Genomic DNA, 24,036 nt, shown 5'->3' with positions numbered 1-24,036 from the left:
ATGTACTCTTCATATAAGTTAAATCAGCAGGGTGTCAATATACAGTCTTTATATACTCCTTTCCCAATTTGGAACCAGTTGATTGTTCCATGTCCAGTTCTAACTGTTGCTTCTTGACCTGCATACAGGTTTCTCAGGAGACAGATAAGGTGGTCTGGTATTCCCATCTGTTGAAGAATTTTCCACATTTTATTGTGATCTATACAATCAAAGGCTTTGGCATAATCAATAAAGCAGGAGTAGATGTTTTTCTGGTATTCTCTTGCTTTTTTGATGATCCAGTGGATGTTGGAAATTTGATCTTTGGTTCCTCTGCCTTTTGGTAATGCTAGCATGTGAGATGAATGCAATTGTGCAGTCATTTAACCATTCTTTGGCATTGCCTTTCTTTGGGATTGGAATGAAAACTGACCTTTTCCAGTCTTGTGACCACTGCTGAGTTTTGCAAATTTGCTGGCATATGGAGTGCAGCACTTTCAGAGCATCATCTTTTAGGATTTGAAATCCTAAACCAACAATCCTTCCAATGAATATTCAGAGCTGACTTCCTTTAGAATTTACTGATTTGATCTCCTTGCTGTCCAAGGGACTCTCAAGAACTTTCTCCAGCACCACAGTTCAAAAGCATCAATTCTTCAGTGCTCAGCCTTCTTTGTGATTCAACTCTCACATCCGTATATGACTACTGGAAAAACCATAGCTTTGACTATACAAAACTTTGTGGCAAAGTGATGTCTCTGCTGTTTATTATGTTGTCTAGATTTCTCAAGATTTCTCATAGCTTTTCTTCCAAGAAGCAAGCGTCTTTTAGTTTTGTGGCTGCAGTTACTGTCCACAGGGATTTTGAAGCCCAAGAAAATAAAGTCTGTCACTGTTTCCACTTCTGTTTTCCACAAAATGATGGGACTGGATGCCATGATCTTAGTTTTTTGAATTTTAAGTCTTTAACAGCTTTTTCACTCTCATCTTCCACCTTCACCAAGAGGCTCTAGTTCCTCTTCACTTTCTGCCATTAGTGTGGTATCATCTGCATATCTGAGGTTGTTGATATTTCTCCAGCAGTCTTGCCTCCAGCTTGTGTTTCATCCAGTCCAGCATTTCACATGATGTACCCTGCATATAAGTTAAATAAGCAGAGTGACAATATACAGCTTTGATGTACTCCTTTCCCAATTTTGAACCAGTCCATTGTTTCATGTCCGGTTCTAACTGTTGCTTCTTGACCTTGATACAGGTTTCTCAGGAGACAGGTAAGGTCATCTGGTAGTCCCATCTCTGAAGAATTTTTCAAAGTTTGTTGTGATTGACACAGTCAAAAGCTTTAGTGTAGTCAATGAAACCGAAGTAGATGTTTTTCTGAAATTCTCTTGTTTCTTCTATAATCCAGTGGATGTTGATTGTTTGATCTCTGCTTCCTCTGCCTTTTCTAAACCCAGCTTGTGCATCAGGAAGTTCTCAGTTCTTATACTGTTGAAGCCTAGCTTGAAGGATTTTGAGCATTATCTTATTAGCATGTGAAATGAGTGCAATTGTGTGGTAGTTTGAACATTCTTTGACATTGCCCTTTTCTGGGATTGGAATGAAAACCAACCTTTTCCAGTCCTATGGCCACTTCTGAGTTTCCCAAATTTGCTGGCATATTGAGGGCAGCACTTTTACAGCATCATCTTTTAGGATTTGAAATAGCTCAGCTGGAATTCCATCACCTCCACTAGCACTAGCTTTATTTGTAATGATGCTCTCCAAGGCCCTCTTAACTTTGCACTCCAAGATGTCTGGCTCTAGGTGAGTGATCACGCTATTGTGGTTATATGGGTCATTAAGATGTTTTTTGTATAGTTCTGTGTATTCTTGCCACCTCTTAATATCTTCTTCTTCTGTTGGGTCCATACCATTTCTGTCCTTTATTGTGCCCATCTGTACATGAAATGTTCCCTTGGTATCTCTAATTTTCTTGAATTGGAGGATAATTGCTCTACAATATTGTATTGGCTTTTGCCATACATCAATCTCTTCTATGTGGATATTTTTCAGGAGTAAATACTGTAGTACTACACAGTCTATGGTTGGTTGAATCAGTCAATGTGCAGGAAGCACAGATATGGAAGACCAACTATAAATTATATGTGAATTAACCCCCATGTTGTTCAAAAGTCAACTATAGTAGGAATTTTGAAAAGACCCTTCTGAAAGTTTGCCAAATAAATAAATCAAATAAATATTTTAGGCTCCATGATCCACATAGAGTGCCTGTCACATATTCTGTTTTGTGTTTTTTACCAAGTCTTTAAAAGTATAAAAAGCTGTTCCTAGTTTTTTGGGTTTTTTTTCTTTTTTTTTTTTTTTTGCCATACAAAAACAGATAATGGACCATATTTGACCTGCTGTTTGGAATCTTAAGAATTTCTGGACATGCTTTTGAAGTGAAGTGAAAGTGGTTCAGTCATGTCCAACTCTTTGTGACCCCATGGACTATACAGTCCATGGAATTCTCCAAGCCAGAATACTGAAGTGGGTAGCCTTTCCCTTCTCCAGGGGATCTTCCCAACGTAGGGATCAAATCCAGGTCTTCCACATTGCAGACAGATTCTTTACCAGCTGAGCCATCAGGCTTTTATCAATAACTAAACTTCTGGCTGAAATCATGGCATCAACTTTTCCAATCATTGGTGACAGTTTCTGTGAGCTTTCCTAGATCCTACTACAGTTTAGTAAACCCATAATTACAATATGATGTTCTTTATACATAAAATATTAAAAAGTCTCCATTTTCCTTACCAAGTGTAAATAGATATACATATCACCAAGACTTCATATTTATTTTGACTAGTATAGAAACTCAATGCACCTACATGTATTGTTCCTTGTTGGCAGTATCATCTTCTTTATATAATGTGAGTATGATGATATGATGTTTCTTCTAAGGATAGGATATAAGTGTCTTTCATAAGTGATAAGTAACAAATATCAAGTTATTCTTTTCTTTATTCCACAGGAATTAGGTGACAAAGTAGTAATAAACAACATGTCTTTGAATTTATATAAGGGGCAGATCACTATTCTCCTAGGACAAAATGGGGCAGGAAAAACCACAGCCTTGTCTATTCTCACAGGTATGTATTTGGCTGTATCCAAAGCAGCAGTCAGGTTCCTTCTAAACTATAAATCAATCAACAACTTTTAGTGTTAAAGTATGTTGTCATTTCAGTGTTGTAGTTATTATTACAGTTTCAATTATTTAAAACCAAGATGCTCACGTGATATAATACATTAATTTAATCAATTAAAAATGTGCCAGCTCTTTCCTGGGAATAGATATCACAGTGGTGATTTCAAAGTTGTTACATTCAGTTTTATACTCTGGTAGAGATACAGACAAAAATATGAAACATGCAACACCATAATGAAAAAGAAGATGTAGAAACCAAAAGAATGACACCTAACCTATTTTGGGCATGATGAATGGGGTAGTGACATCAATATGAGGCAAACAAGAGATATAAAAAGCTATGATGGAAAGGAAAGAAGAACATTATATAAGCAAAGACTAGAAAACTGAAGATCAGGGAACAGACATATGACTAGACTATGAAAGGAATGTAAATAATGGCAAAAGATGAAGACGGATGAATAATCAAAAGGTCAAATCATGAAAGAATTGGGGGAAGCCATCCATTAAAGTTTAGAATTTATTCTGAGAGCAATGAAAGGTCATGAAAGGATATTCTATGAAGGTTTATACTTTAGAAATATTGCATTCACTAAAAAGAAAGAATGGATAAAGAATACTAGGGACCATTAGAACAATGAACTCTATGTTGAGTATAAGTCCTAGAGGCTAGAGCAGGGCTGAGCCTCATACTCAAGATAAAAACAGCCTCTGTTTGTTACAAAAGTGATGTCAAAACTAACAGGAGGGGCAGACACTACTCATATTCTCTGCTGTTTTGTGTATTTGAACTGACTCCCTCTATGTCTGTTAAAACTTTTCTTAAAGGAATGACTGCCTAGCTAACACAAGGTCATGATTCAAGTTATCATTACCTTCATGATAATATTAATATAGGCATAATATATATAGTTAATATGCTTTACATAATTTGTCCTGGAATATACACCATGCTTTATTTTTCTTTTTTTATGGTGAGAACATTTTTTTTTACAAAATATTATTTTAGTTTCAATCATATGACATAGTGATTCAGTGTTTTTATACATTATAAAATGGTCATCACAATAATTCTAGTAACCACAGGTCACCATACAAAGTTTTTGCAGTGTTGCTGACTATATTCCTTATTCTTTACACTTAGCTTCATACCCTCTAATGGTTCATACTGTTACAAATGGAAAGATAGGTATAAATAGAGATATATGTATCACATCTTATCTATTCATCTCTCAGTGGATATGTGCTTCCATATCTTGTGTGTGCTAGTCACTCAGTCTTGTCCAACTCTTTGTGACTCCATAGACTGTAGTCCAACAGGCTCCTCTTGTCCATGGAGTTCTCCAGGCAACAATACTGGAGTGGGTTGCCATTCCCTTCTCTAGGGGATCTTCCTGACCCAGGGATCAAACTCTGGTCTTCCACATTACAGGCAGATTCCTTACCATCAGAGCTACCAGGGAAGCTTCCATAAATTAGATATTGTAATTAGGATTCCACATTTGCTCTGCCAAGGGCATGGATTCAGTCCCTGGTTGGAGAATTATGATCCTGCAAGCTGCAAGGTGTGGCCAGAAAAAATGCTACAGTGAACATGGGGAAGCATATATATCTTTGGATTTAGTGTTTTCATTTTCTTTGGATAAATGTGCAGAGGTAGAATTGCTGGATTATATACTAGGTCTGTTTTTAATTTTTTGAGAAACCACCATAATGTTTCACAGTGGTTGTACCAATTATATTTCCACCAACAGTGCGTAAGTTTTTCCTTTTCTACATCTTCACCAAAACTTATTTCTTCTCTTTTATTTCTTCTGACAGAAGTGAGGTTCCATGCTTTACATGTTACTTAAGAACACTTGTCATACACTTTCCCATCTACACTGGGAATGCCTAATGTAGGCATCACAGTTCAGATCTTGTTATGAATAGGATTTCAATAGGTGAGAGTCAACTGGCACCTATTGAAATCCTATTCGTACACAAGAGACAGATCAAAAGCAACCGTCCAGTGAAAACACGGCAGAGGAGGTAGCTCCAACCTTCAGTCCCTTCACAAACTAAACTGATGAAGAAATACAGAATGTCAACACCAATCTTGGCAGAGGTCTGGAAGCAGGCGAAGCCTTATAGCAATAAAGCGATACCAAATTAAGAAAAAGTTAAACTGGATGATAGGTGAGAGTGACACAGCAATTTTGGAAGCTTCAGGCCCTGTTCATCCCAGAGACACTGGGATGACAACAACATACAGGGACGAAATACCTTTCTGAGAATTCTAGAAACCATTTTGGAAGCTACAGCACACAAATGACTACTTAGTAAGTACCATAAGGCATATGAAGTTTGTGTCATTTTCTCACCTAATCTGTCCCTCCAAACGGTATGGCAGAGTCAGAAGGAATCTTTACAATGCATAAATTTTACCGTGGGACAAAAGGGGAAAGCTGGGATTTCCATTTAGTGATCTTGCTTGTCTGGGGCTGCCTTTGAGACTGGTTTCTATCTTGCCTAATGGAGTACTTGTGGGAGAGGCAGTGTGATATGGATGCAGTTTGGAATCCACAGGGAAAAAACAGGCCAACTTGAGGCACTTTAAAGTGCTTAAAAGCCACAGAAAATTTGCAGTTCTGCAGGTAGGGAGCAAGATAGGACAGGAAATGAAATATAATAGAAACTGAAACCAAAAACTCCAAGCTGCTTAAGAAAATTAATACATATAAAAACAGATACTGATGGCTGCAATCACTGTCCACAGTGATTTCAGAGCCCAAGGAAAAGAAAATTTGTCATTGCTTCCACTTTTCCCCCTTCTATTTGCCATGAAGTGATGGGACCGGATGTCATCATTTTGGTTTTTGAATGTTGAGTTTCAGTCCCGCTTTTTTCACTCTCCTCTTTCACCCTCATCAATAGGCTCTTTAGTTCCACTTCACTTGCTGCCATTAGAGTGATATCATCTTCATATCTGATGCTGGTATTTCTCCCAGCAGTCTTGATTCTAGCTTATGATTCATCCAGCCCAGCATTTCTCATGATGTGCTCTGCATATAAAAGTTAAACAAGCAGGATGACAATATACAGCCTTGTCATACTCCTTTCCCAATTTTGAACCAGTCAGTTGTTCCATGTCTGATTCAAACTGTTGCTTCTTGACCTGCATACAGGTTTCTCAGGAGACAGGTAAGATGGTCTGGTATTCCTATCTGTTTAAGAATTTTCCACAATTTGTCATGATCCACACACTCAAAGGCTTTAGCGTGGTCAATGAAGCAGAAGTAGATGTTTTTCTGGAATTCCCTTGCTTTCTCTAGGATCCAATAAATGACAATTTGACCTCTGCTTCCTCTGCCTTTTCTAAACCCAACTTGTACATCTGGAAGTTTTTTATTCATATACTGCTGAAGCCTAGCTTGACGGATGTTGAGCATTACCTTATTAGGATGTGAGATGAGCACAATTGTATGGTAATTTGAACAATCTTTGGCATTGCCTTTCTTTGGGATTGGAATGAAAACTGACCTTTTTCAGTCCTGAGGCCACTTCTAAGTTTCCCAGACTTGCTGATACATTAAGTGCAGCATCTTTTAGGATTTTAAATAGCTCAGGTGGAATTCTGTCACCTCTACTAGCTTTGTTCACAGTAATGCTTTCTAAGGCCCAGTTGAATTCACACTCCAGAATGCCCGGCTCTAAGTGAGAGACTACACGCTCATGGTTATCCATTAGGACCTTTTTTACACAGTACTTCTGTGTATTTTTGCCACCCCTTCTTAATCTTGTCTGTTTCTATTAGGTCCTTACTGTTTCTGTCCTTTATTGTGCCCTTCCTTACATGAAATGTCCTTTTGATATTTCCAATTTTCTTGAAGATATCTCTGTTCTTTCCCATTTTATCATTTTCTTCTATTTCTTTGCACTGTCCATTTAAGAAGGCCTTCTTATCTTTCTTTGCTATTCTTTGGAACTCTGCATTCAGTTGGGTATATCTTTCCCTTTCTCCCTTGCCTTTTGCTTCCTTCTTTCCTTAGCTAGTCTTTTGGACTCTGTGGGAGAGGGCGAGGGTGGGATGATTTGGGAGAATGGCACTGAAACATGTATATTATCATATGTGAAACAGATCACCAGTCCAGGTTCAATGCATGGGACAGGGTGCTCTCGGGGCTGTTGCGCTGGGATGACCCAGAGGGATGGGATGGGGATGGAGGTGGGAGGGGGGGGTCAGGATGGGGAACACATGTACACCCATGGCTGATTCATGCAATGTATGGCAAAACTACTACAATATTGTAAAGTAATTAGCCTCCAATTAAAATGAATAAATTTATATTTAAAAATAAATTAATTAAAAATAAAACCAGCAAAAAAATAATGTTAACAAATAAATAAAACATGATATTGTGCTAAATGCAAAAAAATAAATAAATAAATAAATAAATGCCCTCCCCCCAAAAAAAGAAAAGAAAAACCTCTTCAGACAACCAGCTTCACATCTTGCATTTCTTTTTCTTTGGGATAGTTTTGGTCACTGTCTCCTGTACAATGTTACTAACCTCCATCCATAGTTCTCTAGGCACTCTGTCTACCAGATCTAATCCCTTGAATCTATTCATCATCTACACTGTATATAGTGGTTTAATTTAGGCCTAATTATCTTCTTGATTTCTTCAATTTAAGCCCTGAATTTTGCAATAAGGAACTCATGATCTGACCCACAGTCAGCTCCAGGTCTTGTTGCTGATGAGCATCTCCTACTTCCACTGCAGAGAACATAATCAATCTGATTTTGGTTTTGACCATCTGGTGATGTCCATGTGTACATGTGTACAAGTTGTCTCTTGGATTGTTGGAAGAGTGTGTTTGCTATGACCAGTGTGTTCTTTTGACAAAACTGTTAGCCTTTGCTCTGCTTCATTTTGTACTACAAAGCCAAACTTGTCTATTATACCAGATATCTCTTGACTTCCACTTTTGCATTCCAATCTGCTATGATGAGAACGACATCTTTTTGTTCTAGAAGATGTTGTAGGTCTTCATAGAACAGGTCAACTTCAGCTTTTTCTACATCAGTGTTTTGGGAATAGACTTAGAGTACTGTGATTTTGAATGGTTTGCCTTAGAACAATCCGAGATCATTCTGTCATTTTAAAGGTTGCACCCAGGTATTGTATTTTGAACACTTTTGTTGACTATGAGGGCTACTCCATTTCTTCTAAGCGATTCTTAGAAGAAACACTGTTCAGTTCAGTTCAGTCAGTCATGTCCGACTCTGCAACCCCATGAATCACAGCATGCCAGGCCTCCCTGTCCATCACCAACTCCCAGAGTTCACCCAAACTCATGCCCATCCAGTCAGTGATGCCATCCAGCCATCTCATCTTCAGTCGTCCCCTTCTCCTCCTGCTCCCAATCCCTCCCAGCTCTTCGCATGAGGTGGCTAAAGTATTGGAGTTTCAGTCTCAGCATCAGTCCTTCCAATGAACACCCCGGACTGGTCTCCTTTAGGATGGACTGGTTGGATCTCCTTGCATTCCAAGGGACTTGCAAGAGTCAACTCTTCGCATGAGGTGGCTAAAGTATTGGAGTTTCAGTCTCAGCATCAGTCCTTCCAATGTACACCCCGGACTGGTCTCCTTTAGGATGGACTGGTTGGATCTCCTTGCATTCCAAGGGACTTGCAAGAGTCTTCAACACCACAGTTCAAAAGCATCAATTCTTTGGTGCTCAGCCTTCTCCACAGCCCAACTCTCACATGCATACATGACCACTGGAAAAACCATAGCCTTGACTAGACAGACCTTTGTTGGCAAAGCAATGTCTCTGCTTTTTAATATGCTACTAGGTTGGTCATAACTTTCCTTCCAAGGAGTAAGCGTCTTAATTTCATGGCTGCAATCACCATCTGCAGTGGTTTTGGAGCCCCCAAAAATAAAGTCTGACACTGTTTCCATTGTTTCCCCATCTGTTTGCCATGAAGTGATGGGACCAGATGCCATGATCTTAGTTTTCTGAATGTTGAGCACACTGTAGTAGATAAAATAGTCATCTGAATTAAATTTGCCCATTCCCGTCCATTTTAGTTCACTGATTCCAAAGATGTGGATGTTTACTCTTGCCATCTCCTGCTTGACCTTGTCCAATTTACTTTGATTCATGGACCTAACATTCCAGTTTCCTATCCAATACTGTTCTTCACAGGATCAGACTTTGCTTTCACCACCAGACACATCTACAGCTTAGCATCATTTCTGCTTTGGCATATCCACTTCCTTCTCTCTGGAGCTATTAGTAATTGCCCTCTGCCCTTCCCTGGGAGCATATTGGACACCTTCCAACCTGGGGAGAGGGGGATGGGGGCTCATCTTCCAGTGTCATATCTTTTTGCCATGTTACTGTTCTTGGGGTTCTCCCGGCAAGAATACTGAGTGGGTTACCATTTCCTCCTCCAGTTGACCACATTTTGTCAGAACTCTTCACTATGACCTGTCTGTCATGGGTAGCCCTGCATGGCATGACTCATAGCTTCATTGAGTCACGCAAGCCCCTTCACCACAAGAAGGCTGTGATCCAAGTGTTGTGTACTGCTAACCTAAAGAAATGAAAAGGATTTATGAGAGAACACTGTGAACAATCATATGCTAACAGGTTAAATAATCAAAATAAAATGGAAAAATTCCTAGAAACATATGAATTACCTAAACAGATTCATGAAGAAATAGAAAATGGAACAAAACTATAACAAGTAAAGCACTTGAGTCAGTAATAAAAAGCCTTCTGTATTTATTTGCTAGGACTACCATAACAAAGTACCACAGATGGGGTGAATTAAAAAAGAAATTTATTTTTCCTCACAGTTCTAGAAGCTAGAAGTCCAAGTTTAAGGTATTGGCAGGTTTGATTTCTTTTTCTTTCTTTCTTTTTCTTTTCTTTTTTTTTTTTTTTTTTTTTTTGAGGCTTTTTGCTTGGCTTAAAGAAGGCCATCTTCTTCTGCTTCTTCCCGTGGTCTTCCTTTTGTTCACAGCTGTGTCTTAATTCTTATTATAAGGATACCAGTCATATTGGATTAGAGCCCACCTATATAACTTCACTTTGTCTTAACTACCTGTTTAAAAGCCCTACATTGAAATATGCATTCTGAGGTACTAGGGGTTAAGACTTTAACATATAAATTTGTAGGGATACAATTTCACCTACAACACCTCCCAGCAAAGAAAAGTCCAGTTCAATGACTGTACTGTTGAATTCTACCAAACATTTAAAGAATTAATATCAAGCTTTCTCACACTTCCAAGAATAATAGAAGAGGAACACTTTCTATTCTACTTGGCAATCATTTCTGTTCTATGAGGCCAATTACCCTCCAGTCAAAACTGGATAAAGACATCACAGGAAAAGAAAGTACAGAAAAATATTCCTTCTGAATATAGTTTTTTAAAAATCATCAACAACATACAAGAACACATTCAGTTCAGTTCAGTTCAGTTCAGTCACTCAGGCATGTCCGACTCTTTGTGACCCCATGAATTGCAGCACGCCAGGCCTCCCTGTCCATCACCAACTCCCAGAGTTCACTCAGATTCACATCCATCGAGTCAGTGATGCCATCTAGCCATCTCATCCTCTGTCGTCCCCTTCTCCTCCTGCCCCCAACCCCTCCCAGCATCAGAGTCTTTTCCAATGAGTCAACTCTTTACATGAGGTGGCCAAAGTACTGGAGTTTCAGCTTTAGCATCATTCCTTCCAAAGAAATCCCAGGGCTGATCTCCTTCAGAATGGACTAGTTGGATCTCCTTGCAGTCCAAGGGACTCTCAAGAGTCTTCTCCAACACCACAGTTCAAAAGCATGAATTCTTCGGTGCTCAGCCTTCTTCACAGTCCAACTCTCACATCCATACATGACCACAGGAAAAACTGTAGCCTTGACTAGATGGACCTTAGTTGGCAAAGTAATGTCTCTGCCTTTGAATATGTTATCTAGGTTGGTCATAACTCTTCTTCCAAGAAGAGATAAGAAAGGCTTCTTCAGTGATCAATGCAAAGAAATAGAGGGAAACAACAAAATGGGAAAGACTAGAGAGCTCTTCAAGAAAATTAGAGATACCAAGGGAACATTTCATGCAAAGATGAGCTCGATAAAGGACAGAAATGGTCTGGACCTAACAGAAGCAGAAGATATTAAGAAGAGGTGGCAAGAATACACAGAAGAACTATACAAAAAAGATCTTCACGACCCAGATAATCACGATGGTGTGATCACTCACCTAGAGCCAGACATCCTGGAATGTGAAGTCAAGTGGGCCTTAGAAAGCATCACTACGAACAAAGCTAGTGGAGGTGATGGAATTCCAGTAGAGTTATTTCAAATCCTGAAAGATGATGCTGTGAAAGTGCTGCACTCAATATGCCAGCAAATTTGGAAAACTCAGCAGTGAGCACAAGACTGGAAAAGGTCAGTTTTCATTCCAATCCCAAAGAAAGGCAATGCCAAAGAATGCTCAAACTACCACACAAATGTAAGAGCACATTAAAAGGATATAAATCATGATCAAGTGGATTTTTCCCAAGAATTCAGCAATGTTTCAACGTAAGAAAGTCAGTCAGTGCAATCACTACTGCATGTTAATAATACAACAGAATCTACATGACCATCTTAAGTATGAAAGAAAAAACATTTGATAAAATCAACAAAATTTCTTGTCAAAACAAAACAAAACATTCAGAAAATGGAATAGAAGGAATTTCCTTGACATAATATCTATTAAAAAACACAACCAAAGTTATACACAATGGTGAAAGTCTGATATCAGCTTTCTTCTTAATATTACAAACAAAGCAAGGATATCTTCTGCCACCACTACTACTCAACATTGTATGGAAATTTCTAACAAAAGCAATTAGGCAAGAAAAAGAGAGAAAAGCTATCCAAATTGGAAAATTAAACTAAATTATCCCTATTCACAGATGGCATGATACTGTATATGGAAAGCCCAAAGAATCCACAAAAATTTACTAGGGCTAATAAATGAATTTTGTAAGGTTACAGGTTATAAGATTAACACAAAAAACTATTTCTATATGCCATAAGTAAACAATTTGAAAAGGAAAATATAGCATCAAAAGGATAAATTTAACCAAGAAAATGAAAGACTTGTACACACAAATGACAAAACATTCAGTTCAGTTCAGTTCAGTTCAGTTGCTCAGTCATGTCCAACTCCTTGCAGACCCATGGACTGCCACATGCCAGGCTTCTCTGTCCATCACCAACTCCCAGAGCTTGCTCAAACTCATGTCCATCGAGTCAGTGATGCCACCCAACCATATCATCCTCTATTGTCCCCTTCTCCTCCTGCCTTCAATCTTTCCCAGCATCAGGGTCTTTTCCAATGAGTCAGTTTGCATCAGGTGGCCAAAGTATTGAAGCTTCAGCTTCAGCATCAGTCCTTCCAATGAATATTCAAGATTGATTTCCTTTTGGATTGACTGGTTTGATCTCTTTGCAGTCCAAGGGACTCTCAAGAGTCTTCTCCAGCACTACTCTGCACCTCAAAATATTACTGAAAGAAAAAAGTTAAGACCTAAGTTAATGGAAATATTTCATATGTTCATGGATCAGAACATTTTAAATTGTCAATTTACCAAAAGCAATCTAACAATTTAACAAGTCTTTATAAAAATTCCAACTGCCTTTTTTGCAGAATTGGAAAAACTGATCCTACAATTTATATGGAATTACAAAGGTCACCAAAAAAATCTTTAAAAATAAGAATAAACTTAATGTCAGAATTCTAGATTATAAAACTCTGAAGCTACATAAATCACAAACGTCAAAACAATATGTTGTTGGCCAAAGGATAAACAAATAGACCAATGAAATAAAATTGAGAGACCAGAAATAAACTCATACATCTATGACCAATTTAGTTATTTTTTCAATTCTAAAGACTTGATTTATTTCTAGATTTTCTTTGAGACATTGACATTAATTTAGTGAATCCCTTAAAATTTCTGTTTTGTCATACAAATACAATTTTGCTAAAAGGAGCATATTCTTTTTTTCTGGGTTTATTGGGATATACCTGACATATAACATTGTGTAAGTTTAAGATATACAACATGTTGATTTGATATACTTTTATATTGCAAAATCATTGCCACTGTAGCATTAGCTAACACCTCCATCACATGTTATAATTACCTTTTATAAGCTGGGAACATTTAAGATCTACTGTATAGCAGCTTTCAAGTATGTAATACAGTATTGTTAACCATATTCACAATTCTGTGCATTAGATCCCCACAATTTATTCACCTTCTGACTTGAAGCTTGCATCCTTTGACATCTCCCCCTCTTTCCTATAGCAGAATTTACAAGGTCTCCTTTGTCCTTAAGGTGTCCCACCTTGGAGAAAGGGTGTTGCTGGCAAACAGCTGTTCCCTGTACCCACTCTAATGTCTCCAGACTTGTTTTCTGCTCAACTGGAGTACTGGAACTTCTCCTTTGGAAACTTAAGCTTTCATAAAGGCTCTCTCTTCTGTGGGTGACTGCCTAAGTCAGGATTTTCTAGATGCTACCAGATGCCAGCCAATAGGGGTTGAAGGAGTTTTCACCACCAGTCTTGAGATCTGACTCAATACTGACTCAAATCTGACTGCCTTCTACCTGATATCCAGGTGGGTAAGACTCCTCCCATATCCCTTGGCACATGGTGCTGGATGCCATAGCTCCCACAGAGGCGTGATTTTTTCCCCCATATTTTAAAGTTTTTAATTTGTATTGGGGTATAACCGATGAACAGTGTTGTGATAGGGACTCAGCCATCCATACACATTTCCATTCACCCCAAACTCACCTCCCAACCAGGCTACCATATCATATTGAGCAGAGTTCCATTTGCTATAGGGTAGGTCCTTGTTGGTTATCCACTTTAAATATAGCAGTATGTACAGGCAAGCATTAAGTTCATTCTCTAAGTCTGTGAGTCCGCAAATGGATTTTGTTCATGGATAAATGCCAGTCTTGTTATTGTGGAGTATGTGTGTCCTCAGTCATGTCTGACTGTTTGCGATGCCATGGACTGTAGCCCACCAGGCTCCTCTGTCCATGGGATTTTCCAGGAAAGAATATAGGAGTGAGTTGCCCTTTCCTACTCCAGGGGATCTTCCCAACTCAAGGATCAAACCTGTGTCTCTTGTGTCTCCTTCACTAGCAAGCGGACTCTTTACCACTGCACCACCTGGGAAGCCCTATTGTTGAGTAGGAAGATAAAAATGAGAGATATCTTATGTCACTATGATGCTGACATCATTCCACCTATCCTTTTTTAAAGGCTGGATAATATTCTATTGTGTGTATATACCACATTTTCTTTATCTACTCATCTGTAGGTGGATATTTAGGTTGTTCTGAATCTTGGCTATTATACATAATACTGCAATGAATATAGCAGTGAAATATCTAATCTAAGAATCTTTTCAATATTTTAATCTCAGTGCTTTTTGATAAATAGAAGTGAGACTGCTGGATCATATGGTAGTTATATTCTTAAATCTTTGAGGAATTTTCATATTATTTTCCACAGTGGCTACACCATCTTACATTTTTACCAATAGTGTACAATGGTTCAAATTACTCCACATCCTTGCCAACACTTGCTATACTTTGTTTCAGCAATGGCCATCCTAACAGATGTGAGAAGCTATCATATTGTGGTTTTGATTTACAGTTCCCTAATGATTAGTGATGCTGAGAATCTTTTCATATACTGTTGGCCATTTACATATCTTCTTTGAAGAAACGTCTGTTCACTTACTTTGACTATTTTTTAAAATGATGATGCTGTTAAAGTGCTGCACTCAATATGCCAGCAAATTTGGAAAACTCAGCAGTGCCCATAGGACTGGAAAATGTCAGTTTTCATTCCAGTCTCAGAGAAAGGCAATGCCAAAGAATGTTCAAAGTAAAGAAAGTGAAAGAAGTGAAGTCGCTCAGTCGTGTCCGACTCTTTGCGACCCAATGGACTGTAGCTTATCAGGCTCCTCAATCCATGGGATTTTCCAGGCAAGGGTACTGGAGTGGGTTGCCATTTCCTTCTCCAGGGGATCTTCATGACCCAGGGATCAAACCCAGGTCTCCCACATTGCAGGCAGACACTTTACCATCTGAGCCACTAGGGAAGCCACAAGAATGTTCAAACTATCACAGCTGCACTCATCTCACATGCTAGCAAAGTAGTGCTCAAAATTCTCCAAGCCAGGCTTCAACAGTACATGAACTGTGAACTTCCATATGTTTGAGCTGGATTTAGAAAAGGCAGAGGAACCAGAAATCAAATTGTCAACATCTGCTGGATCATATAAAAAGCAAGAGAATTGCAGTAAAACATCTGCTTCTGCTTCATTGAGTACACTAAAGCCACTGACATTCCACAACAAACTGTGGAAAATTCTTGAAGAGATGGGACTACCAGACCACCTTACCTGCCTCCTGAGAAACCTGTATCCAGGTCAAGAAGCAACAGTTCAAACTGGACATGGACTGGTTCCAAATTGGGAAAGGAGTACATCATGACTGTATATTGACCCCCTGCTTATTTAACTTATATGTAGAGTACATCATCATCGGAGAAGGCGATGGCACCCCACTCCAGTACTCTTGCTTGGAAAATCCCATGGACGGAGGAGCCTGGTAGGCTCCTTCACTGAGCGACTTCACTTTCAGTTTTCGCTTTCATGCACTGGAGAAAGAAATGGCAACCCACTCCAGTATTCTTGCCTGGAGAATCCCAGGGACAGGGGAGCCTGGTGGGCTGCCGTCTATGGGGTCGCACAGAGTCAGACACGACTGAAGTGACTTAGCAGCAGCAGCAGCAGCAGAGTACATCATGAGAAATGCTGGGCTGGATGAAGCACAAACTGAAACCAAGATTGCCAGGAGAAATATCAATAACCTCAGATATGCAGATGACACCACCCTTTTGGCAGAAAGAGAAGAGAAATTAAAGAGCCGCTCGATGAAGGTGAAAGAGGAGAGTGAAAAAAATTGGCTTAAAACTCAACATTCAAATAACTGAGGTTGTTATAGAAACTGTGGCGAAGGAAAGAGACAAGTGGCACTCAAAGATGGAGAACAGCAGGGTGTTTTCAGCACCAGTGCTGGCTCTGCGGAGTCGCCTCTGAAGGCTGAGCACCCAGGCTTTGTTCTGGGTATCTTTTATACACCATAAGCTTCCCACTCAAACAGCTCAGATCCCTCCCCTCCCCAGGCAGTCCAAGTTTCCACGGATATAACAAGCAAGCTGTTCACACAAAATAATGGAAGGGAAAGCAAAAGGTTGTTACTTTAATTGGCGGCTTTATCTAGCTCCCATCTCATCCCCATCTCTTGATGTTTAGGGTGCATCTGCAGCCATCTGAGAACATCATCTTCTGGCACTTGCTGGTATCCCTTGAAAAGCAACAACTAGGTAGCCATCCTCCATTCAACAACTGTCTCTATGAAACCTGTTACAACCCTGATTAGGAGGGGTATGAAGCAGGGAATAAGCAGACATCCAGCGAGTATGACTAGATCGTCCCAATCATTATTTTAAACCAACCTAGCCAAGAGAACCATCCTAAAAGAGGCCATTCACTGTGAGAGCTCTAATTTTTCCCTTCCAGTAATTTTCCCTTCCTACGGACAGGGAGGCCTGGCGTGCTGTGGTTCATGGGGTCGGAGAGTCGGACACGACTGAGCGACTGAACCGAACTGAGTGCATAGGGAAGCTGAACTATAACATGCAGCCAGTTGGTATATAGAGTAAGTGAATCTTCGGACCCATTTCCTTTATTGGTAGAAAGATTCCATACATTGAGAACAATCATCCTGACTCTCAGATGAGGAGGGGATTTTACAACTTAACAGAACTATAAGACAAAAATATGCTGTTTTCATACTTAAGCTGATCGTAGTAGGAGGAGATTTCAAAAAACGAGAACTATGAAGAAGTAGGCAAAGCGGAGGGAAAGTTTTAGGATACAAATCCACTCTTGGGGAAAAACAGAGTAAAGCCCAATTCTGAATAAGATGAATAGGGGGAGTCCCAGTCCAATTAATAACCAATATGGCCTTTTGTCCATCCTGTTGGTTCCTCAAGCTTCAGCCTTGCATTGACTGACCAGCTTCTGATGTGGCCAGAGCAGGGCTTCAGGATGGTGGTTTCCTTCTTTGCAAGGTCAGGCACAGGGATTGTTCTGGACTGAGAGCCATTTACCACTTCTATCAGCTATCAGACGAAATTTCAGGTTTGACTCTGGAGTAATGGATCCAAGTTGCCTATGCCTGCCACCTTGAAAGCAGTGGGAGTAGTTAAGATTACAGAATAGGGCCCTTTCCACATGGGTTTTAAATGCTCTTTTCTCCAATCCTTTACCCATTCTTGATCCCCTGGTTGGTGGGGATGTACTGTTATACCTAAGGATATGGGTATTCTATCAATTGTCCAGTTATGTATTTGAGAGATTGGGTGTCCTAACCCTTGTAGCTGCCTATGTAAGTCCAAGTTCCCCAGTTCTCTCGTGTACCCCCTTAAGTTGACTAGCGAGAGTGGTCGTCCGTACAGGATTTCAAATGGTGAAAACCCTATCCCTGCCCGGGCTGAACACCTCACCTTTAAGAGGGCCACAGGTAACATGTCTACTGTAAGCTGGTCAACATGTCAACATGTAAGCTGGTCTCCTGGCAATTTTGCTAGGGTTTGTTTGAGAGTTCGATTCATGCTTTCCACTTTCCCTGAGCTCTGGGGACAGTAGGCAGTATGCAATTTCCACTGGATTTTCAAAGCCTTTGCCACCTGTTGTACTGTCTCAGCTACAAATGCCAGTCCATTGTCCGACCCTGTGGTCAGAGACGTTCCATACCTGAGGACAATGTCTTTCAGGAATGCCTTGGATACTTCTCTTGCTTTTTCAGTTTGGGTAGGAAAGGCTTTCCCACCCAGCCTGAAAAGGTGCAGATAAAAACTAAAAAGTATCTAAATCCTCCACTTGGGGTGATTTCAGTGAAATCTACTTCCATATCCTCAAAGGGGGATAGTCCACAATGTTGTGTCCCTGCTGGCCTACTAGGCCCCTGGCAGGCATTACTTTGTAAACAGGTTACACTTTGCTGGGAGACAGATGAACAGAGTGTGGAGAGGCAAGCAATGAGATAGTAGCAGTCTAGCAAGGTCTCTAAGGTGGTCTTGCCCATATGAGTCAGTTTATGTTGCTGGTGGACCAGCTTGTAGGCTAGCTGTTCTGGAGCATAGACTTGGTGGTCCTGTGTGACCGACCATTCCGTCTTGGCCTTGGTTCCCGCTTCCTTTTTTATCCACTTTTCCTCCTCAGGAGAGTACCTAGGGGCAACTCGTATCTTCAGGGCTAGCAGGGCTTTTGGTTTGTCTGGCAGCTGTCCCCAGGCCGCCTCCTTGGTGGCTGCATCAGCGTGGCAGTTCCCTTTGGCCGCCAGGTCACCTCCCTTCTGGTGGCCTTTGCAGTGGACAACTGCCACTTCTTTTGGTTCCCATACTACTTCCAGAAGTTTCAGGGGTTTTGGTTTGGTTTTTAATGCCTTTTCTTTCTGCTGTAAGGAGTCTTCTTTCCTTGTATAAGGCTCCGTGGACATGTAGAGTAACAAAAGCATACCACAAGTCAGTATAGATATTGACTCACTGGTCTCTCCTGAGTTCCAGTGCCCTGCTGCTGCTGCTGCTGCTGCTGCTGCTGCTGCTGCTGCTGCTGCTAAGTTGCTTCAGTCGTGTCTGACTCTGTGCAACCCCATAGACGGCAGCCCACCAGGCTCCACCGTCCCTGGGATTCTCCAGGCAAGAACACTGAAGTGGGTTGCAGTGAAAAGTGAAAGTGAAGTCGCTCAGTCGTGTCCGACCTTTAGCGACCCCATGGACTGCAGCCTACCAGGCTCCTCCGTCCATGGGATTTTCCAGGCAAGAGTACTGGAGTGGGGTGCCACTGCCCTCTCCTCCAGTGCCCTGATTAATGCCCATAACTCCACTCTCTGCACTGACCATCCTTGAGGAAGCACCTCTGCTTCTGCCACTTCAGAATCATACACCGCAGCATATCCAGCCATCTTCTTCCCATTTTCCATGAAGCTGCTACCATCAGTATATAGGACCAGATCTGTGTTGTTGAGTGGCTTGTCAGTCAGGTCTCAGTTCAGTCGCTCAGTCACGTCCGACTCTTTGTGACCCCATGAATCGCAGCACACCAGGCCTCCCTGTCCATCTCCAACACCCAGAGTTCACTCAGACTCACGTCCATCGAGTCAGTCATGCCATCCAGCCATCTCATGCTCTGTCGTCCCCTTCTCCTCCTGCCCCAGGCCTGATCTAGTAAAAAATGCTTCATCTAGTATTTCCAAGCAGTCGTGGTCCAAGGGCCCTGCTTCATCTGGTAGGAACGTAGCTGTGTTTAGAGTCCGTACAACTTCTAGTTTTACCCATGAATTTTCACATAGTAACCCTTGATATTGAGTCATCTGTGCATGCATGAGCCAGTGGTGGCTTCAGCTATGTCCATCAGGATTACAACTGAGTGCGGGACCTTAACATTTAGGTTTTGCCCCAACGTTAATCTGTCAGCCTCCCTCACTAGCAAGGTAGAAGCTGCTTGTGCTTGGAGGCAGAGTGGCCATCTGGCCACAACCGAATTGATCTGTTTAGACAAGTAGGCCACCAGCCTTTGCCAAGGTCTGAATTCTTAGGTCAAGACTCCCAAGGCCATTTTGTTCTTGCCATGAACAGAGATTGAACTCTCTGGTTACATCAGGAAGCTTTAGGGCTGGGACCTCAGAGATTTTCACCTTAACTGTTTGATATGCCACCTCTTGGCTTGGTCCCATTCAAAGAAAGCCTTTTCCTCCCCTTTCAGAGCCTGATATAGGCACCTAGCCAGGTCTGAAAAACCAGGAATCCATATCCTGCAGAATCCTGCTGCTCCCAGGAACTCGCGGACCTTCTGGCGAGTGGTAGGAGTAGGGATGGAGCAAACCGCTTCTTTCCTTTCAGTTTTGAGCATTTGCCGGCCTCACATAATGTTGAAACCTAGATATTTGACTCGTCTTTTACAGATTTGTGCCTCTTTATTTGATACCTGGTACCCAGCTTCCATTAACAAGGAGAGGGGGGCCTTTGTTCCTTCTAAGCATCAAGCCTGTGTTGTGCTGGCCAGTAGAAGGTCATCGACATATTGCAGCAGGTCACCGTGTAATTTATCCAAGTCAGCGGCCAAAGCGCCACTGAAGAGAGTAGGGGGGTTCTTGAGCCCCTGAGGGAAGCCTTGTCCAAGTGAGCTGTTCCTTGTTTCCCATGTGTGGTTTTTTCCCATTCAAAGGCAAATAGTGGTTGGCTGACAGGTGCTACTCAGAGGCAGAAGGCATCTTTCAAGTCCAAGCAAGTAAACCATTCGGCTGTGGAAGGGATCAGTCCTAGCAGAGTGTACAGATTAGACACTGCCAGGTGCAGACTAGTTGTTGCCTTGTTTACCACTGTTAAGTCCTGAACCAGATGGTAGTCATGCATCCCTGTCTTCTTCACAGGTAGTAATGGGGTGTTCCAGGGTGACTGGCATTTCATCTGAAATCTGTGTTGGAGTAGTCTGTCTCAATGAGCCTGGATTCCCAATCAGGCCTCCCAGGGCATTGGATACTGTCACAGTTTTACAGGCTGAGCTCGCAGTTTCAGATAAATCAGGATGAGAGCATAGTGTTTTGCCAGACCTAGAGGATTTTTCTTGGCCCAAACTAGTGGGTACTCAGTCTCTAATTCAGGAGGAATGGTCCTTTCTCCTAGAGGGGCAGAATATAGGTGCCGTTCTTCTCTCCTTACAGCGAGAGTCATAATCAAGGAGGAGGTCAGTCCTGCTAGCTTTGACTGTCAACAGAAAAGGAAATCTGGGCCTCCATCTTAGCAAGCAGGTCTCTTCCCATCAAGGGAACAGGGCAGTTGGGCAGGTAGAGGAATTCATGCACTACCTCATGGTCGCCCAGTCGGCATTGTCAAGGACTGCAAAACGGCCTGTGGGTCTGGGCACCTGTGGCCCCGATGATGGTAGTTTCTTTTCCCAGGAAGGGGCCTATCTACTGGGTGACACTGAATGCTCAGCGCCTGTATCCACCATAAAGTCCATTGGATGGCCCCCTACTTTAATTCTGATCATGGGCTCTTGGGGGCCCAGTTGAAGAGAGCCCAGTCCCCCGTACTTGGATTCTGCTCCAGCTAGCCCAATCATATTAGTTCTGGGTGGCTCAGGTTGATATCGGCTTGAGGGGGCGGCAGCTTTGGTTTTCTTTTCAGGGCAACTGGGGCACTCATTTTTCCAGTGTCCCTTTTCCTTGGAATAGGCACACTGATCTCGGCTGAGGGGAACTCCCCTTTTCGGATCTGAACCTCTTGCCTTATGGGGCAGTCCTGCCAGGGGGTGCAGGCTTTGACAGCGCACCTGCCAAGAATGTGGCTTCTTGTTTCATCTTCTTTTCTGCTCCTCAGCATGCTGTTTGGTCACAATTGACAAAGACTTTGATGGCTATTTCTAGCAGTTCTGTGGCATTTTTACCTGCAAACCCTTCTAACTCTTTCATTTTTTTCAGATGTCCGACTGGGCCTGTCCCACATAGACTGCATTTATCATCCACTGATTTTCAGGGGCTTCAGGAACAAAGGGGTGAAGACCCAAAAGGCCTCACACAACCTTTCATAGAAAGTGACTGGGCTTTCATCTGGCTTTTGCAGCACCTCAGTGATCTTAGCCATGTTAATAGGCTTCTTGCTGCTAAGCTGCTAAGTCGCTTCAGTCGTGTCTGACTCTGTGCAACCCCATAGACGGCAGCCCACCAGGCTCCACCGCCCCTGGGATTCTCTAGGCAAGAACACTGAAGTGGGTTGCCATTCCCTTCTCCAATGCATGAAAGTGAAAAGTGAAAGTGAAGTCACTCAGTAGTGTCTGACCCTCAGCGACCCCATGAACTGCAGCCTTCCAGGCTCCTCCATCCATGGGATTTTCCAGGCAAGAGTACTGGAGTGGGGTGCCATTGCCTTCTCTGTCTTAGCCCAAGCTCTTACCCTCTGTAGGAAGGCCTGTTGATACCTCTCCAACTGGTTTCTTACCCTCTCAGTGTTGGGGTACCAGTGAGGCTCTTCCTTTAAGACGTTCTCCCGAGCCCAGTTGTCCATGTCTAACTGACTCCCTGGGACACTGGCCTGGAGCCATTTTCTGACTCATTGGTGCTCTCTGTATTGAATAAAGTGAGGAGAAGCTGCTGGCAGTCTACACAGGTTGGGCAGTGGGTCTGGAAGATGGATTCTAAGAGATCAACCATCGCTTGGGGCTTTTCGGAGTACAAGGGAGTGTGATGTTTCCATTTAAGGAGATCAGTCATGGAAAAAGGCTGGTATTAAAAAATGGGTCCTCCCTCTTGTAGGGCCCATCGGCAGCAAAGCGCTGCAGCCCTTAATTCTCTCATAAGGACATTTGTAGCACTGCTGAGGTAGACTGGAGGCCTCTACCCATTGGTTTTGGGGTGGCATGCTGTGGGGACACAATAGCTTCAGGAGCATCAGGAGGAAGAGGTAAAACGGAAGGCAGTGGACTGTCTGGTAAATGCAGATCTGCTGCTCTCGGCAAGAGAGCCATGAGGATTTAAGGTGGGGGCGTTGGAGGCGTTTCTTCAGGCTCACCCTAGAGGATAGGTGGTTCCTTCTTGGTGCAAGGTCCTTTGCTTTGGTTGAGCTACTGGGACCTTACACTGTCTCTGACCTGTGGCATAGAATTGAACCCAAAGGAGCCTTAACTGGGCAATATCTGAACATTGATTGATATATGGGAATTGGTGCAGGTGGCCAGGGTCTCCCATTATGACTATGTACTGCTTAGACTATGGGCACATCTAAGATCCTTCCTGAGGGCCATACAACCCCGAAGGAGGCCCACTTCAGGGTACAGAATGTGCAGTTTTTCAGGACCCAATTTTACACCATAATCCCCAGAGAAAAGGGAAAGTGAAGGTCACTCCGTTGTGTCCAACTCTCTGTGACCCTATGGACTATAGAGTCCGTGGAATTCTCCAGGCCAGAATACTGGAGTCAATAGCCTTTCCCTTCTCCAGGAGATCTTCCCAACCCAGGGATCGAAGCCAGGTCTCCCACATTGCAGGTGGATTCCTTACCAGCTGAGCCACAAGGGAAGTCCAAGAATACTGGAGTGGGTGGCCTATCCCTTCTCCAGCGGATCTGCCCTACCCAGGAATTGAACAGGGGTCTCCTGCATTGCAGGTGGATTCTTTACCAGCTGAGCTAGGAGGGAAGCCCCAACAATCCTTTCTTAAAATTCTTCAACATATACTCTAAGACAGTGGGTTTAGAAGTCAAGTTGCCCATTATGTGAAAGGTCCACCCTGAGGCAATGTTGCACAACAAAACAAAGGGAGACACTCACTTTCGCACACCTGGCTGCTCCCCTTACAAAGATTTAGGCACCTCCTAGCACTGGGAGGTCGGTATAAACACCAGACCTGGACCAGCCTCACAGGGAGGGATTAAATCCCCTAGAGGCTGGCACTGCCCTGAGCCATATAAGGTCACCATGGAAGCACAGGTTAGGATCCACTCAGGCTCCGTAGTTGGAAGATGGTGGAAATCTGGCTTTCAGCTCATTCACTCTCCCCCACACACCAGAATTGACAGGCCACCCAAGGGAACAAACCTTATTCTGAGTGACTCTCCTGTCACTGGGAGGTGGTCAGGCCCCCCTTCCACCATATGGTGAGTCCTGACTCTGTCAGATATCCCTGGGACACTCACTCGTCTGACGTGCTGTCCTGGAACCCACTT

At 42.3% G+C, this 24,036-nt stretch overlaps 1 protein-coding gene across 1 annotated transcript in view; it reads left to right on the top strand.

Moving 5' to 3' along the window:
* LOC138076171 (phospholipid-transporting ATPase ABCA3-like) overlaps window positions 1-24,036 on the top strand; it is a 253,186-nt gene that overhangs the window by 73,860 nt on the left and 155,290 nt on the right. The window contains exon 11 of the mRNA XM_068968392.1: window positions 2,996-3,142. Coding sequence (XP_068824493.1) covers window positions 2,996-3,142 — 147 coding nt within the window. The remainder of the gene's footprint in view (window positions 1-2,995; window positions 3,143-24,036) is intronic.

Source organism: Capricornis sumatraensis, chromosome 3, assembly GCF_032405125.1.
Source record: "Capricornis sumatraensis isolate serow.1 chromosome 3, serow.2, whole genome shotgun sequence".
NCBI lineage: Eukaryota > Metazoa > Chordata > Mammalia > Artiodactyla > Bovidae > Capricornis > Capricornis sumatraensis.
The sequence above is the reverse complement of the archived record's forward strand: the minus strand, read 5'-3'. Positions and strand labels throughout refer to the sequence as shown.